The sequence below is a fragment of the Cajanus cajan genome, chromosome 3 (assembly GCF_000230855.2).
Source record: "Cajanus cajan strain Asha chromosome 3, NIPB_CcT2T_4, whole genome shotgun sequence".
Classification (NCBI taxonomy): domain Eukaryota; kingdom Viridiplantae; phylum Streptophyta; class Magnoliopsida; order Fabales; family Fabaceae; genus Cajanus; species Cajanus cajan.
Window position 1 is genome coordinate 65634678 of NC_138519.1, and position 20126 is coordinate 65654803.

General features: G+C 26.9%; 1 protein-coding gene across 1 annotated transcript; it reads right to left on the reverse strand.

The window, feature by feature from the left end:
• Positions 1-338: 338 nt before the first annotated feature.
• LOC109787704 (putative sulfate transporter 3.3) lies at positions 339-10799 on the reverse strand. The gene is made up of 15 exons (XM_020346255.3): positions 10682-10799; positions 9001-9416; positions 8472-8520; positions 8178-8385; positions 7693-7864; positions 7368-7433; positions 5390-5503; positions 5179-5295; positions 4824-4950; positions 4441-4727; positions 3628-3818; positions 3454-3527; positions 2934-3010; positions 2592-2837; positions 339-668 (listed from the first exon to the last, which is right to left on the reverse strand). Exons 2-14 carry the CDS (start codon positions 9289-9291, stop codon positions 2670-2672), a joined length of 1941 nt encoding a protein of 646 aa, XP_020201844.3. The 5' UTR covers positions 9292-9416; positions 10682-10799; the 3' UTR covers positions 339-668; positions 2592-2669.
• Positions 10800-20126: the final 9327 nt, after the last annotated feature.

The following is a 20126-nucleotide window of genomic DNA, read 5'->3' on the forward strand; positions in this document are numbered from 1 at the left end:
TTCAATAAAACTACTTGCAAAGATCATATATTTGTAAACATTTCTTATTATTGAAGGATTGGAATGTGACTTATATTGCCAATGGATGTATCATACTAAAAACTAAACATTTTGCGACACACTATGCCTTAATGAGTGAAAATCCATTACACATTATGTTTAATGCAAATGCCATCCTCCTGAATCCCCTATCATCGTACTCCACATTGCATGTTTCAAATTATAATCATGCAAAAGAAGTAGTTATGCTCTATGACTTACAAAATTTTTGTATCTGCGCAACATACCCACTCACATGAGTTTATCTGTGCTTTAAAGACAAAAAAGAATGACAAAATAAACTATATTCTTTATCTCAATAAATAGTGGCAACTCTTTTAATTTCTATTATTGTATAATGTATATACAACTATTTAGTGGAATTGTTAACATGCATACAGCACCGTAGCATTCACCAAATTGGTTCCTAGTCATTGCTATTGTACCTAGTTTGACTACTTAAAAACCAAGCATTATGACCTCAAGAGTTCTTGAAGTAGGCATATAACAATTTTACATATAAATTATTTTGAAATTGAGGGCAGTTTTCTTTCTTGAATGCCAATGCTTCTCATCTCAAATACTCCATGTTCTCATTTGCTCTTTTCTGATGCACACCCTCCAGGCACCTGCAATTTCGGAACATTAATTGCACACTGTTATCAACTTATCATCAAACCCCTTATCTTTGGGACCATTAAATTTTTTTTTGTGCATATCAATTGGCTAAATTAAAACTGTTTATAATTAAAAGTTAGATGAATATATGAAATAATAAAATTGATATTTGTTAGATGAATTGAGGAACTAAAAATCGGAGATTAAAATGCCATCATATTTCTCAATGCTGCAAGCGCGTGTAATAGCCAAGGTATGACTTAACAATGAACGAGATTACGGATGTACCATTATTTAATTTTAACATATTTTATTTATAGTATTTAATCGTTCCTTTATTCTCCTCCAAAACACGGCCTTATTGTAATTTGAGTAATCTAATCTGTTATTTACCTGGCTATTGCTATTTTATGAACTAACAGTAAGAACAAATATCTTAAACTCAATTAAAACTTGTTTAGTTGTATGCAATCTAGCTTTCCTAAACAATTTTTTTGGTTTGATACTACCTTTTCTCACCATAGATAAGGTGCAGTATAACAATTTTTTTTTTGGAAGTAGTAAAACTAGTAGTACAGACATCCCAACCACTAAAAAGATAATCGGGACACACACAGTAAAATTATAATTTTTGTGCCCAGTGAGAGACTGCATATCTTTTTTATTTAAATTCTCCAATGAGAGACTTTGTATATTTTTTGTTTAACACTTTATAAGTGTGCAAAACTGTGTAAAAATAATTTAATTACTAATTGTATATCTATTTTGCTTCCTTTAATAATTTTTTAATTTCAATCTATTATATTTTGCTTAGTCTTATACCCTGTCTCTAATACCATTTTACAACAGGATTACTTTTAGTAGTCAAATTTTCTTAAAAGTTATATTCTATACATCTGATATTCGCAAGAGATTTTGTTGAGTCAGAGGTGCTCAAAAGTAGAAGGAACTAAACTTGAATGAGTAAATGGGGAGTGCTAGCAATATATTTTCAACCCATTTTTATCTAAATCACTCTCTACTATTGGAAAGGGAATTCATTTAATAAGGAATGAAATTCACCTTTGAAAATATTACAAAATGTGTTGCCAGTATCTCTCGTGCCTAAGTTTATAACCGACCACTTGTTACCACTTCAAGTCAGGGTCAAGGATTTTTTGGATTGTGAAGCAACTCTAGGACACAGTTTCAATTCCACAAGGAGATACCTTGTGAAACTAAGTTTTCTAAACTAATTCAATTAATTATTTTATACCAACTCCATTCTAGTTTGCCACCGCTGCTTCTTTTTAACTTTTATTTCTTTTTCTGCTATCTTAAGTAACTAATTAGTTGTCTGATCCTCTTCCATGGTTAGGGGTCTAACTGGGTTGAGTTGGATCAGGTTTGGATAAACTTGTTATTCAACCCAATCAAAATTTAACTGATTAGGTTAGGTTGAATTTGTGCAATTTTTTTTAAAAACCCAATCCAATCTAACCTAATTACAAAGGATTGAGTTGGGTTAAGTCAGGTCAATATAATTATATTTTTTTTTATTTTTTGTAAAAATTAAAATATTTTAAAATAGATGTAAATCATTTGATACATTATTATAAATTCAATGTTATCAACTTATAATACAAACAATGATATAAATTAAATTCTAAAATAAATTTATTAATTTGTTACATTATTATTAACTTAAAAAATCAACATTAATTAATATAAAATAAAATTTAAGATAAATATATTATATTATTATAATGTTATCGATCTAAAATACAAAATTTGTTACTAAATAAGAAGAATAGTGAATATTATCTTAAGTAAATAATCGTTCAAACACTATTATTAATATTATATATTATCGGGTTTCTAAGAGATTGAAAATATAAAACCCCCTACCTAACTTGTATACTACCAAATTTTGATAGAATTAGGTTAGAACTGACCTAAATAGTGAAAAATTCCGATTCGAACTCGTTGGATTAATTTAGATCGGTTCGGATTTGCGGGATACCCGTAATCGCTTACAGGTTTTCCTCGCTTGGTGATTGACCCTCCTTCATTGTTGATGAAAGTGAAGTGACAGCCTCCGTAACTGTTAAGAAAAGGTAATCTGGTCGAATGAAATCATTAGCTTTATCTGCTATTTTCAGCTTTTCTATGACGTCAGCTAGAGGATTCACCATCACAAGCTGTCACAATCATTCCAATGAGTCACAGTTGAGATTAAATACCTATCTGTCAAGGTGTGTAAATAAATCAAGTTTGTCAGAGTTTAGCATTCTTGCCTCAACACCCTTCATTGTCAATGCTGTTTTCAAGTCCTTGAAAAGTGAGACTCCACTCGTGTCTATGGTACTCACAGCTGAAAATCTCAAAGATCATATCATTGATATATATTTCTTGCTAGTTGCTATTGAATGTGTATCTCATTTTCAATACACATGAAACATATCCTGTAAATATAGTCCAACATAGAGTATCTAAAATACAACTAATTCAACCCCCCTCAATGAATGAAAATGCTAAGTTTTTCATTAAGTTTCCCTTAACCTCGACTAGTGAGGAGAGGTGAGAAGAGTTACATGAATACTTTTCAGTCATTTATATGGGTATTAATGGTGCTAACCTTTCCCAGGTTCAACAACATTAAGTAATACATATATAAGTTCCAGCTATTTTGAACCTGAAGTAAATCATGTAAATTTTAAGACTGTAGAAATAGAGATTACATGATTCACAAGAAATCAAGACAATATCTTTCCCAAGTTCCAATTTTACAGTTTCACAAATTGATGATGTAGTTACCTGACATTTCCAGAATCACAAATTGAAGCTTTTGCTCTTTGTTAGCTTCTTCTTCTTCTAACCATCGTAATATTCTGATAATAAATGCAAATGGTTAAATAACAGAGAAAGAAATAACCAATGCAGCTAGAGAAGTTTCACAAACTTCATAAAATATATAAAGATGAAACAAACCTCTCGTTGAGATATGTAATGTTGGCGAAATTGATGGGAGACTCTATACTTAAAATAAGAAAACCAGGTACTCTTACAGCTTCTTTATAATGATGAAGATTTCTATATATGTTTGTCTCAGGTATTTTCCCCAACATTACTGTTTTTGGCCTTGTAACTTGAAGCAGTATCCTGAAAACTGATAATGCGACCTGATCAACAAGATAAGCATTTTCGTAGTCAATCACAATGATTAATCGAAGAGCTATTAGAGTGTTAAACCAAAACAAGAAGAGCTCTTAATTTTTTTGTTTTATCAACTTGTGAACAAGGGTGCTAAAAGCTTCCACAGGTAAAATATTCTCTGGATTTTGTCATTCCATTATCTAAGTTCTAAAATGCAGAAATATGATTTATGCAAAATAAAATGGTTCATAGTTGCCACAGACTAACAAGAATTGAGGAGTGTTGGCAACACATCTCTAACATATTCTTTACTATGGATTGAAACTTATTGAGTATCATGTAGAATAAAGCTTATATACAATTTTCTAGTTGTTTTTGGTATTATCTTTCAACATGAATTAGAGTTTTAGCTCAATAATCCACATAATAAGATTTGCATTAAAGGCCAACATAAATTACTGAAGTGAAAACTCCATATTAGGGAGTGAATAACGAATATATTTGAAAAAGTATCTTGCTAGCAATTTTCTTATTTAAAAAACAAAATTTAAAAATCCGCCACTTAACATAACAACAATTCCATAAAAATAATGATTGCTAGATAAGCTCTAAGCATTAAGAGACAAATTTCAGAAACCATGAACTTACTGCAATACCAAGGCCGAGCTGGACAGAGATAAAAATCACACCAAAGAATGCAGTCATCATCACAATGAAATCGAATTTGTCTAGCTTCCAAATGAGACGAGCAGAAGGGATATCAATGAGGCCAATTACTGCTGCTATTATGATTGCACCCAATATAACATTTGGTGTGTATTGAAACAATGGCATAAGAAACAGTAGAGTCACCAAGACAGTAACAGACATTACTATGTTAGACATTGCTGTTCTAGCACCTGCGTTATGATTGATAGCTGAGCGAGAGAAAGATCCTGTAATTCATCGTGTAAATGGGTTAATATTATTTTTGACACCTTCACACTTAAGCCTTCATTAGTTTACAAGGCTTTTAGGCTACGGACATGAACCTGTTGTAACATAGCAGGATGTGGTGCAGCCAATCACATTCATGAACCCGATTGCAATCATTTCCTTATTTCCATCCACTTTGTAGTTTCTGATAGTAGCAAATGTTCTTCCAACTGCAATTCCCTCCTGTTTCCAAACGCCAAGGCTCAACAAGAAGAAAAAAAAAATCTTAAGCTATGCTCAGCTTAGTCATATAAATAATAGAGATATTATTTGTACAATAAGTTTTGAGAAGTATGAAATGTAATAAATGATGTGATTGAGAGATAGATAAAAAAAAATGATGTTGTGTGGTATGACTATGAATAACACATCTGAAATAGTAAAACTGTTTCTGAGAAGGGTGAATCATACAGTGAGGGATAAAATGCCAGTGATAAGGCCAGTTTTGATGACCAGAGGGAGATGACTTCCATGAATGAATAACTTATCCGCTGAAGGAGGATTTACTCCTTGTGGCAATTTTCCAATCTATCAACCATACCAGCAAGTAGCAATAAATTGGTTTAGATAGTAATTAATGCGTTGATAATGATTAGAGAAGCATAGGAAGGGAGAGACTTACCACACTGATGTCATGACGTTCAGCTTTGATTACATAAGACAGGACCGTAGAGATTATTACAGAGAGAAGAGGAGCTCCAGCTGAGACCCAGAATAGCCTTGGTTTCCTTATGCTCTAGACATGTTTATTTTGGTATTAATCAATACTCAATACTACAAGAAATTATTAGGTAATGCAGAACTACTAGTTGTTTATAGTTTCAGTCAATCATTATATGACATATATTCGTTTTTCAATCTCTAAAAGAAATTAATAATATTTAATTAGATATCATGCAGAAACTTCAACCAGTAAAATACTATGTACTCCAACATCACCTAATAAATTCTTCTGTACTACCTTCACTCTTTCAAGTCTTTCCAAACAAGTTACTATAGTCAAGTACTCACTAAATTTCTTGTATCCCTCCCAGGTAGGACAAGTCACACAGATTTTAACAAGCACTAATATTAGGATGTAAATAAGTTTCATGACGATAAAATAAGAAAAGAAATAATAACTTATAAGCATAAACATACTCTAATGATTAAGAAGCTTTTTAGATGATGATCAAAACCAAAACCATGAAGACTTAAGTCCAAAACAAACTTTTTTGGATGATGATCAATAGTAAAACTGTGAAGACTTAAATTCAAAACGCATAATATCTCATCATTGTGGAGTTATATATAAAATAATCTTATAAAAAATAATCTTCATAAAATATTCCCTCAAATAAATATCATGCTTAGCATTTAAATTTCTAATTGTGTTAACGGTGGTGAAAAGATCAAGCTATTAATCTATATTATATATGATATTAAATCTTGAAAAGAAAAAAAGTTGAATAATTGATTGCTCTATACATAGCTTTTTATATGACAAAAATATTTTTACACCTCCTGTTACAACTTATACTTCTTTTTATGAATGAAAATATAAACGGGAAACTCACTTTTTTCTATTTTTTTTTATAAAAATACGTAAAACATAATGTAAAAGTAAGATGTAAATAATATTTTATTTTTATATTTACACTGGATATGTCTTCCACTGACACTAAAATATTTGATCATCAGTTTTTTCTATCTTTCTTTTTTCATTTTTTAATTAAATATTGGCAATTGAATATTTTCTTTTTTATATCTCTCTTGTAGCTAGCAAAAATTTTTCCTTTTTTTTTTAATTTGTAAGAATTTGACTAAGAAGATAAAGAGAGAATAAAATAGTTTGATTCTAATGTGTTATTTATGTAAATTGTTTTGTACTAATATTCAGTATTAGTTCACATCCCATTTAATAATGTAAATTTTTTTTTTTAACAATTTGACTTAGAAAATGAGAATAAAAGTTGTTTAATTTTAATGTATTCTTTATGTGAACTGTTTTATACTAATATCTAGTCTTGGTCCACATCTCATTGAATAATTTAATAATATTTTTTAAAATTTGAAGGAAATTGACAGAGAAAATAAAGAAAGAATAGAAAATGAAATAAAAAATAGTTTAATTTTAATGTTTTTAATTATTTTATATTAATATTTAGACTTAGTCAATTTCTCATTTAATACTTTAATTATATTATAATTATTATATAGTCAAACAAAATATTCTTTCCCATCTTGTAATGAGTGTTGTGTTGGAAGAAAAAGTAAATTCAAAAAGAATTGTTAAGTTAGTTTTTTAGTCCAGTATTCATTACATCTTTTCCTTCTATATCGTGATAATGTTATTTAGAAAGTAATTGTTATGTTGCATCATTTAATAAAAATATATTATAAAATTAATGTATTAAAATTATTATTTTTTATCTATTTATTTATTTATTTTTATGTGTAAAACAATCTAAGATAACACTTAATATGAAATAAAGAGGGTAATACTTAATATATAAAAAATTTAAAGATAATTTCATAAAAGCTTTGAATTACATATTAAAAAAAACTATAAGAAAATAAGATATAACTTAATTACTAAAATACGGAAAATAAAAACATACAATGTGTCTTGCAAGGAGTAGCAACGTCAAGAAGGAAATCCCCATCAATATTGTTTGCCATGACCACTGCAAAAAAAAAAAAAAAAAAAAAAAAAAAAAAAAAAAAAAACACCCATTATTTTTCAAAATAAAATTTGAATTTAGTTTCTACATAGGGTCAGTATAAAAATTTGTATAGCAACAACTGATTAAAAACCCTCATTAATATATTTTTTTTTATATAAACGTTTTGTTGTATGCATCATGTTAAATACAATAATTATTTTAATGATAAAGTATAGTATATTGAGATAAAGATGGAAGGGAATAAAAAATTAGTAGCAACCTCGTTAGTGTTCTTAAAAACAGAAGTCAAAACAGGAATGAGGGCCATCTTTTTAGTGAAATGTTTGATTCCGAGAAGGCTCTTGAGTTGTTGCAGAGCTACAATTATAGCTGATCCAGCCATGAACCCCAGAAGAATTGCCTTTGATAGAAAATCAATGATAAATCCTAATCTGCAATCATTGAAGACTTTACCTTATACCTCACATGAATGATGAGACCCTTTTTTCTGTTGTCTTTTTCTTGTTCAAAAGAACAAACTTAGCCTCAGTGCCTTAAGTGGGATAATTGTTGTTCAATCAAAATTCAAGTTTTAATTTGACAATATACACATACATGTTATACATATCTTATTAATATATATTTACGTATATTATCAAAATAAAACTTCAATTCTGATAAGAAATCAACAATAATTGCACTTAAAGAACTATTGAAAAGAACAAAACTTAGCTATACTTCCTTGAATCTAGTTGAAGTTATTACCTTAGAATTCCAAGAGCGGATTGAAAGATCCCAGCAAATAATGTCGAAGTTAAAGCTAACTGAAGGTATAGATCAGGTTGCGCAGTGGGAGACACTTTCTCTGCGAGCATGGATCCTAGTACTAGGGAAGCAATAGAAACAGGTCCTACTGCAAGGTCCATTGAACTTCCAAGAACAACGTACACAAGAGGGGGAACAAAACTAGAATCTGAAAATTATGAGAATAACACGAGTTAGCATGGTTTGTGATTTCTGAACTAAAACTAAGTGGCCAGGCAAAATCAACATACTCACAGAGTCCCTGAATTGCAGGAAGATTTGCAAGCTTTGCATAACTGATTCCCTGAATCACACAACACATAATTGAAGAAAAAAAGCACGTGGAGATGGGAATTAGTCATTTTTCCTAGCCAAGAAACACATTGAACTTGATGTGACATTTTAAAAATGTTCCACAATAGTAATTGAAGTCACAATGTCTTCAAAGTTTTTGAGATTTATTAATTATGACAGTTGTATTAATGACATTTATCCACAAAATCTCTTTAGATAAAACTTACATGTAATATCATAGTTGTTGTTGATACTGGTTTTTAATAAATAAATTTCACTTCAATAATATATTTAACAAAAAAAAAACTCATTAAATATTAACATGTATTATTTATGTAAAATTTCAATTTTGCTAAGAAAATATGATATTGTAAACGTAACTGTGACCAAAATTGTGATCACTATGTCAAAGATTTTTGGAATTTATGTGATTATGTTATAATTACACTTGTGTACAGCATTTTTAATCACAAATGGTTTTATAACTCACCTGGGGGATGGCCAAACTAGCAATTGTGAGACCAGAAATAAGGTCAGATTTAAAGAGTCTGAGGTTGTAATTAGGAGCCCATTGAAAGATAGGGAACACATATTTAGCTCCGAGGATTAGTTGTGTCTTAAGAGGTTGTCCCTTAAATTGGCGTAGAGGATCATCAGGGAAAAAAGTTTCCTTGAGCTTGGTGCAAAACTTCTGGAAGGTGCTCTTGTAGGGTGGTGGAACTACTTGGTGCACATCCGTCTGTACTCCGTCAACAGTTACTGTCGTAAAATCAGGACGCATTCTGCCACTATGAAATTGCACCAACTGAACTAAACTATTGGAAATTATGTGCTGCACATATCCCCTTTGATTTCAGCAATGCCTTTCTGTCTCCTTAGTTCACCCCATTAATGGAAATATAGTAGCTGAAAAAATGTCTAAGTGTTTATAACATGAGGAATATATCATTTTTTTTTTAAGTATGAGCGGCAGTTAGCTCACACAGTAATCCAGGGATAAATAAATAGCTTTTTTTCAATTAAAATAACATTTTTAACTTTTATCTAAACATGCTTTAATGGCTAAGTGAAAGTATAAATTGAGAGTATTGATCTGTTATAGGTGCAAATGTTACAATCAGGCTTAAAATTTTAGTTTAACAGCTATTAGAAGAAGTCCATAATCAAGCTAAAACTAGAATATTTCTACCAAACACTAGTAAATTCAAATCAATTGTCCTTAAATTGTATTTCCTCGTATACCACCAATAAAAAATGACACTATTTAAAACATCTATTTGTGTTGGTCTTGCTTCTAAATTCTAAGTAAGACTACTTTTTTTTCTTATATACTTTTCTAGCAAAGGAGTTGAAATGATCTCATAAAACCTAACTTCATTAATTTAGCCTATTCCATTGACATTACATAATTAATAGATATTATGAATGTTACATCTCTCTTAATTACTTATGACTAGTTTTAATCTTTCTCAATATATGGTGTCCTATTCTGCTACTAGACAATTGAAATTTATATTTTGGTGATATATAAGTGTAATTGGGTATTTATTGTAATTTGTTTGTTGTTGCATTTTCAATTTTTTTAAATTAGATATGATTTTAGTGTAATAATTGTTGACAGTTTACTCTTATTTTTTTTGTAATTCGAATTTGTGTTTGTATGGATTGGAGGATCTCTTGAACTCCTTTTTAATTTAATTTCATTTGCTTATGAAAAAAAATCCCCCTTACGATTTTATAAGTTAAAAGAAATTATAGAAAGATGATAACTTATTTTCATATTCAAATGAATTTTATACATAAAAGTTCTTCCAAATACTTTCAAGTAGTGTGAAATTAGAAGAAATTGATTTAAGGATTCATGTGTATGAGAAGAAATGATCATCAGAAGAATTCCTGTCTTTGCTGCTAAATATACCCAATAAATTAGTATTTTAAGTGAAGATAGTGTTCTGACATAAAGTTGAAAAGAAAAATAAAGGACTAGTACTTAATGATGTCATCACACACCATTTCATAAAATTATGATCACGAATTCTCTTCGGATGGTGTGATATTATATGACAATGTAAAACTTATTGATACTAATAATATATAGAGATGACAAACAAATAATTGTTTATAAAAATCATGGATACATTCATAAAAGCATGTTCGAGATTGGAACTCACCTCTTTAATTTATTGCATATCTTCATTCTTGTCTTCTTCTAAATCATCGTATAGAAACATTGTTTCAACACTCAATTAGTTACCACAAGAGACCATCGGCGGTCAAAAGTTTGAAGTTGTTCTCTTTGTTAGATTTTCAATGTTTGGCTAAGTGGAGATGAGAGGATGATGGCAATAATGCGTGAACGAGAGAAAGGGTCAGCAACAGAAAGAGGCCAAATTTACTTAGAAAAATAGAGAGAAGGATATTTCTATAACGTTTTTCTTGAGAGTTATTACTAGTCGTACATGTTTTCTTCTATAGAGTTACACCACACAAATTTACTTACCACTTGACAATTTTATTTCACTTAACATGAAGTCACTCTCTGACCAATTTTTTTTTACCACAAATATCTTTTCCTTTTTTGCATCGAGTAGTTTAATATTTTAAATCGAGGGGAGGAAGTGAGAAGGAGAATATGAGGGAGGGAGAATTTTGAGGGAGGGAGAATTATTATTTCCTTTGAGTTTATTGTATTTTTCTTATTTCAATGAATTACCGGGATGGTAGTATAATTAAATCCAATTTCATCCATTGAAAGATAACAAGTTTTTCTCTAATACAAAAATAAAACTATGTTATGGATGCAAATCCTCTCCAGCAACATCATTCTCTAATCTTCTCGCCAACTTCTCTATCTCTTCTTCGTTATTCCAATTTCATACTATCTTCTATTCTTTCCTTTCTCCGTCTATATTTTTCTGTTGAAGAGGATCCAATTTGGTTATGTTATGCAGGTGATTCTAAGGTCCTCCATTTTCATTCTACTTAAATTTTGTAGGAATCTACTATTATAAAATTTAGTAGATAAGCTCAATATAATTCAGGTTCAAATAATGAGGTAAAAAAATGGTTTAATAATAAAATAAATGTTGATAAAAAGAAATTAATTGTTAGGAAACTAGAAAAGGAAGATATATGGGCTATGATATATATATGACCCTAGAATAGTTATGCAGGAAATCAATTAACAAGGTTAACACAGTTGGTAAATATTCATGAGGTTCCTTAAATGAACTTTTTCAACATTGTCCATATGTTGCATGAGATCAACCAAGTGGTCAGGGTTTGGTCTCTCATTTTGTAATCAATGTTTATTCATGTTTGTTTCTCCTTTTTTTTTCTTATCTGTCTTCATGAGAGGTGACATTTCTTTTTATAATTTTCTTTTATGGGTGCATATTAATCTTCCTATGGTTTGTGGTAAAAGAGGTTTAATGTAATTGAATGATTGAAATTTGTGTTTTGAACATATTAATGTTGGACTTGTTAATTCAACCATTAGCCTCCCTTGAAATTAAACTGCATTTCAAGATAAAAATCCAGGCTTTTACAACAAACTCCTGCCCACTCTCCATCTCCCTTTGGTTAAGCCAATTGTTTTTATCCATTTCCTGATTTTCACAAATTGCAAATTTTGAAAGCAGTTTGTGTGAATATTCAAGCTTTGTTAATTTGATATATTTTATTGTTAAGACCAATTATAATTAACATGTGATTGCTCTCGCTCAGTTGAACATTCAAATTTAGAATTTTGTAATGATATTATTCCTCTTGAACAAATATAAAATCACAAGTTTTTGGGTCACCTCATGTGTGAAAAGCATTTTAACTGGCCAATTTTTATTGATAATTTATCATATAATAAATAGTTTAAATAAATATAATATAAGACATATAATACATTTTTAATTAAAATAAAAATTGTAAGAAAAATATTCTAATGTCAATTAATTTTCTTAAAAATATAAACATTTTTATTGGTGGTAAATAAGTTGAAATACAAATAACTTCTAATGAATATCATCATTAATAAATAGTTAAATTAGTTGAATTTGAAAAACAAAATTTTATTAAAAAATAATTTGTGTTTGTAAATTTTACTAGTTAATTTACATGGTCATATTAAAATATTAAAAAAAAAAGCTACATTAATTTGAATTTGACTTTCTGTCACATAGTTATATTTAGATTAATCTAATATCGATTAAAATTAACTTATACCCATGAAAAATTAAATAATATAAAATAATCATATTAATAAATTATTTATAAAAATAAACTCTATGTTAATGAAAAGAACATACTCGTATATTTCGTTCAAGCTATGTAATAAAAGTAGAATATATATATATATATATATATATATATATATATATATATCGATCATAATTTCATTAATTATTTGATATTAAAATATACAATTATTATAATCACCTAATTATTATAATTATATATTTTTATGAATTAAATAAATAAAATATAAAATATAAATTAATTTATTAACATTTAGATGAGAAATAAATAAATATTATGTTGTTACATAACATCTATTTATGCTTCTTTTGTAATGCATAATGTGACACTCTTACTACCCCCAACACACTACAAAAAAAAGTCAATTTAGCCACCGAAATTAGCGACCGATTTTTTTTCGTCGCTAATAGCGACATAATTAGCAACCGAATATGATTTGGTTGCAAATTTTTTTTAGCGACCAATTTAGCGACCGAATTTTTAGTGGCAAATAATCGGTCGCTAAATCGGTCGCTAAAATAATAATTGTTGATTAAAATAGCGACGGAACGGGTTTCGGTCGCTAAAAAAATAAAAAATATTATTATTTATAATAATTTTAGCGACCAAATTAAATCGATCGCTAAAAAAAGAAAAATATTATTATTTATAATAATTTTAGCGACCAAATTAAAATCGGTCACTAAAAAAATAAAAAAATATTATTATTTATAATAATTTTAGCGATCAAATTAAAATCGGTCACTAAAAGAATAAAATATTATTATTTGTAATAATTTTAGCGACCAAATTAAAATCGGTCGCTAAAAAAATAAAAAAAAATTATTATTATTTATAATAATTTTAGCGACCAAATTCAAATCGGTCGCTAAAGAAATAAAAAAAAATTAATTTATAATAATTTTAGCGACCAAATTAAAATCGGTCGCTAAAAAAATAAAATATTATTATTTATAATAATTTTAGCGACCAAATTAAAATCGGTCGCTAAAAAAAGTTAAAAAAAATTATTATTTATTATAATTTTAGCGACCAAATTAAAATCGGTCGCTAAAAAAATAAAAGTATTATTATTTATAATAATTTTAGCGACCAAACTAAAATCGGTCACTAAAAAATATTATTATTTATAATAACTTTAGCGACCAAATTAAAATCGGTCGCTAAATGTAAATTTTTTTAAAAAATTAATATATTTCTTTTAAATGAAAGCAAATATAAAAATATATAATATTATTTTTATAATGATAAAAATATTAATGATAAGAAATAAAAATCAATACCCTCCCAATAAAATTAATTTTTTTTAAAATAATACAAATTATATAATTTAAAATAGATAATTAATATATCATGATGTATTAAAAAATTAGAAACATAATCCTATAAATGAAAATTAAATAATAATCTTTTTAATTGAATCTTTTAAAAAAAAAAAAAAAAGACTAATTTAAATAATAATTTATCTAGAAAATTTATTTATTTTTTTATTGTGAAATTTATTTCTCTTTTATCATGCTTAATATTTTATTACATTATTAGATAATATGAAAATACATAATTTATTGTGCTTTCCAATTTTGTTAAGATAAATATACTTATTTTCATAAATGTTATTTTATTTTCATTATTATTTTCAAAATTGACTTAAACATCTAATTCAATTGAGATAAACACGTTAGTTCCATTAAATTAAAAATAATTGGCTTATATAAGGATTAAAAAAAATTTATTAAACAAATATAAAATTGATAAAATATAACTAATGTTCCATTAGTTTAATAAATAAATATTATAAAATAAATTATATATATATAAATATATACACCAATAACACATGAGTTCAATTACTTAAAATACGTTATACCATCTATATTCGATTATGCTCGTACTACTTTGGGGTAGATATCGTTTCTTTGAGGAGACATGATTCTATTATTATATATGAATATGATTCCACCATGGGAAACTGATTCAACAACAACCATATTTTGAAATATTTTTATTTTGTTTAATGATAAATTAATTTTTAATATAAAAATATTTATTTAAAATATATCTAATTATACATATATATTTTAAAATTAGATTAATTAAATATGTATATAATAGTTTATCTTAAAAATCAATTCATTTAGATATTATAAAATATTTTATTTTAAACATCAATTAAATAATACCTTGCTACTTACAGTTTATTTAAATATTTATAAATGAATATTAGATTAGCTCCATTGATTATTTTAATCCTTGTCTTTAATTTTATTATATAAAAATTATTTACCTAATATATTTTAAAATTATTTTCATGAATCTTATTTTATTTCAATTGTTATTTTAAAAGTTAGGCTTAATCATTCAATTCAATGGATATAATCGTGCTAATTTCATTGTTTAAAAGCAATTGATTTATACAAAAATTAGTAAGAATTTGTGAAACAATTATAAAATGAAATACTTTTTAGTAATTTAAAAAAATTATTATCCTTTGATTTTAATTTACTCGTAGATGTTCATAGTATTTAACTTATGATATATACACTTCCTTTTTATTACAATTACACCTGCTTTGTTTAAAAAGGCTAAAATTGCTGACAATAGAGCTCGAATTCACACACATACTTACGTGGAGAAAATCTTAAGTCTTCCCCCTTAACTAATTGGGCAAACTACCCGCTGGTTCTTTTTTATCAGTTTTTAATACATCACAATGCGTTTCCTTGCTTTTTTCTCTATCAAATAGAATACATGACTGTCTTAACGGAGTTTTTTTTATTCGCACATTTATTTTAAAGTTTCATGTTGAAATAAAATTCCAACACAAATTAACATATTTTATAACTAATATCTGGTTTTAAACTTAATATGAAAATATTATGATATAACTTGATAAGATTTTAAATTAGTATTTTATTAATGGTTGATAATTAGAAAATAAAACAAGGATAAATACATTTTTTTAAATTTTATATCTTAGATTTAAGATGAATAAATATATTAAGTTAATTAATAATTTATTTAAAGTGTTAAAATTTAATTTATAAAAATAATATTTTAAAAGAGAAGTGTTATAATAACACAGGTGTAACTTTTACTAAGTATTACATCGCTCAATAACTTTATATTAAATGTGAATTTTATAAATTTAACCGTTAGATTGAAAGTTTTTTACTCTTAGATCATATATACAAAATTTTATATGAATTCAAGATGATTTGATACTTCATTCTTGTAAAATAAAATTGACGTAACATATACATTTCAAAATATATTAAAATATGGACACTTTGATTACCTTCAAGTTGTTGTTCAATTTTAACAAAACTTGATATAAACATATATAAAGTGATATGAACTTTCAATTTAACGGTTGGATTTACAAAATTCACATTTAATATAAAGTTATTGAACAATGTAATACTTAGTAAAAGTTATACAAGTGTTATTATAACCCTTCTCATTTTAAAATATAAAAATTATTATTTTAATTTTTAAATTTATAATAGATAATTTAAATTGTATCAATATTAATTTTAAATAGAAATAAGTAGATTGTTAATTATAAAAGTAAGTATATATAAATAAAGATTAATTAAATATAATATAATTATTATTATTTATAATATAATTATTAAATATATTATTATATTTTTATAACGGTTCGTATACACCGAAATGATAGGGATCCAAAGATAGTATAAGTATGAGATTGTATATTTGAGGATGACTTAAATGAATTAATTTGTACTACCTATACTGACAATATCCATATGCCTTTCTGTAGCTTATCTCATAAGAACTCCATAGTTAAGCGTGCTTGACTTGGAGTAATATAGGGATGGGTGACCTTCTGGGAAGTTTCCCAAAAATTGTGTAATTAAGGACAAAACATGCTGAAAAGTGAAGTATTGTGAAATAGAATCCTTGAGAGGCCAAATATGAGTATTTCGTAGCGACCGAATTTGTAACGTCTATAAAATTTAATAAAATAAAAAATAAATCTTTAGCGACCGATTTATACGGTCACTAATTTGGTCCCCATACACATCAATGACCAAAATCATTGCAATCATTTTGCGACCGAAATTTTCGGTCGCTAAACAGCGACCAAAATTTTCGGTCGCTAAATAGCGACCGAAAATTTTTTGGTCGCTATATAGCTTTGCGACTAGGGTTTTTGCGACTACTTAAATTCGGTCGCTAATTCGGTCGCTAAGGCAAATAGTGACCGATTTTAGCAATTTAGCAACCGATTTTGGTGGTCGCTAAATCCAATTTTTTTGTAGTGACACATATAGCGTAATAATGTAATTAAATTAAGGAAATACAACACTGGTAAAAGGGTTCTCATAAAAACTTTCACAAATGTTCTTCAATATCCAAAATGATTGAAAATGAACATTGAAAAATAAAACGTAAGAGTTTACAAATTGTTTTTAAAGTAATAAGTACAACTTCAAATCCATATAAAAATTCATGTCCTAGAAATTCTCTGTCCCGATGTCACAATATCAAAGTATACCCGCAATTCAACTGTATTCTAGATGCCACTCATAGCTGGATCTTCCTCACCTAAAACATCCACAATTGCACAGTGAGAAAAGAAAACATTTATAAGTAAAGCACACAAGGAAAAACACAACATAATCTTATCATAACTCATCAATTAATCAAGTCTTTACAAGCATATCCATACATTCTAATTCTATCAATCATGCATCATATTCACATCACAATTTCACAATCACATCAGTCTATCACAAATCTTATAATTAGCACTATGACAATGGTCACGCCACCTCAAGGTCGTATCACTCTAGACATAAGTGATACGTATTAATTGTCTCACTCATCCCACACTATGCCAGTGGCATGCCATCCCTGTAGCATCACTTACCTAGGGTCATCTCATCCCTGGTCATATATGTGAGGAACCACAATCACATCACAATCACAATCATCACAAATCTTACTATGTCAAGGTCACGCTACCCTTCAGCCTAGGGTCGTGCTCACCCTTGACATAACATTGTGCCAAGGTCACGCTACCCTTTTAGCAGCCTAGGATCGTGCTCACCCCTGACATAACACTGTGCCAAGGTCACGCCACCCTTTTAACAGTCTAGGATCGTGCTCACCCTTGGTCATCAATATGAGGATCCACAATCACATCTCATTCACATTCCACACATCTCATTTCATAACTCAAATTCCATATTACATACAGATAAGTCTACACAATACAATGATTCACATACCCATCAAGCAATTCACCATGAATACACATCTTTAACAATAATATAACAATAATATTTATAAATTAATATAAAACCCAATTAATTCACCAATTTAATACAATATTAAATCAAATAGTAGAATCCCCAATTTTTCTAAAACCTAACTCACAAGTACTTTTCTACAATTTCGTTCTCTCTCCCAGATTATTATTTTCACAAATTAAATATATATAATATATATTTCTAATCCTCAATACATACAGAATCTAATGGGATCATCACACTACAAGAAAAATGCTAATTTCTGACGGAAATTTCTGAAGGAAAAAGGTAAATTTTCGACAGATTTTGTTTTTTCCGGCGGATTTAAATCCGTCGGAAAAAAAAATTCGTCAGAAATAATTTAATCCGTCAATTTTTTTTAATTTTAATAAATTTATTAATGCAACAGTCCTCATATTTGGCCTTTCAAGGGTTCTACTTCACAACATTTCACTTTTTAGCGTGTTTTATCCTTATTTGTGCAATTTCTGGGAAACTTCCCAGAAGGTCACCCATCCCAATACTACTCCAAGTCAAGCACGCTAAATTATGAAGTTCTGATGAGTAAGCTACCGAAATGTATATGTATGTTGTCAGTATAACTTGTACAAATTAATTCATTTAAGTCATCCTCAAATATACAATCTCATAATTGTACTATAATAATAATATATAATAATTTTATATTACAAATAATAATAATAATAATATATTCAATTATTCTTTATTTATATGTACTTACTTTTATAATTAACATCTACTTATTTCTATTTAAAATTATAATTTAAATTATTTAATTTTATAATTTATAATGATAATATAATTTATAAAATTATAAATATTTATTTATTACATACTTATAAATTAAATTTTAACATTTTAAATAAATTATTAATTAATTTAATATATTTATTTACCTTAAATCAAACATATAAAATTCAAAAAATGTATTTATCCTTGTTTTATTTTCTAATTATCAATCATTAATAAAATACTAACTTAAAATCTTATCTAATTATATCATAATATTCTCACATCAAATTTAAAACCAGATATTAGTTATACAAAAATATTAAGATCATATAGTAAATTGTCAATAAAATTTTAGTTAAATAATTTAAAATAATTAATGTTTTAATTATATTGTTAATTAGCAAATAATTTATTCCAAAGCTAATTAATTTTTTTATATTAATTATTAGTAAAATTTAATAACTTTTAATTTAACAATTAATTGGATCGATGAAATTCAACACACACCATGAGTTATTGAGCGGAATAACTTTACCAAGAGTTATTTTGTAAGTTATCTTAAATCAAACATATAGAATTCAAAAAATGTATTTATCTTTGTTTTATTTTCTAATTATCAACCATTAATAAAATACTAACTTGAAATCTTATCTAATTATATCATAATATTTTCATATCAAATTTAAAACCAGTTCTTACATTTTCGACAAATATAAATTTGTCGAAAATATTCCATCAATAATATAGTCTTTCCTACAAAAAAAAATTTCATCGAAAATATAAATTTTCTGACAGATTTAATTTTGTTTTATAAGAAATCATCTTCGATTAATATAACATTTTGTATATATGATTTAAGAGTAAAGGATTTTCAATTTAGCGGTTGGATTTATAAAATTCACATTTAATATAAAGTTATTAAGCGGTGTAATACTTAGTAAAAGTTACACCGGTATAATTATAATCTCCTATATTATATATATATATATATATATATAAGTAATTTTAAGCTTATTACTTCTAGAAAATAAAAAATTTATTTTTTTCTTCTAAAATATAAAACTACTATTTATGTTAAATAAAATAATATATGCACTAATTATTTAATAGAAAACTCATGAAACACACAAATATGAAAATATTCACACTTGAACTTGCTTACTATAATTTTAAAGACATTATACTAATATCTCTGAGTAGTTTATAAATATTTAAAAATAAATATTATTTATTTAAAATAATTGTTAAGATCAAAAATATTAATTTTAGAAGGTTTAAATATATTTTAGTCCCTATAAGATGGGTGATTTTGATTTTGGTCTTTGTAAATTTT

Coding starts and splice junctions, on each gene's coding strand:
- LOC109787704 (XM_020346255.3), bottom strand. CDS start 9,291: ATGCGTCCTGATTTTACGACAGTAACTGTTGACGGAGTACAGACGGAT. Junction 7,434..7,692: donor TTTTTAAGAACACTAACGAG/GTTGCTACTAAT, acceptor TTTTTTTTGCAG/TGGTCATGGCAAACAATATT. Junction 3,819..4,440: donor AGCTCGGCCTTGGTATTGCA/GTAAGTTCATGG, acceptor CTTGTTGATCAG/GTCGCATTATCAGTTTTCAG.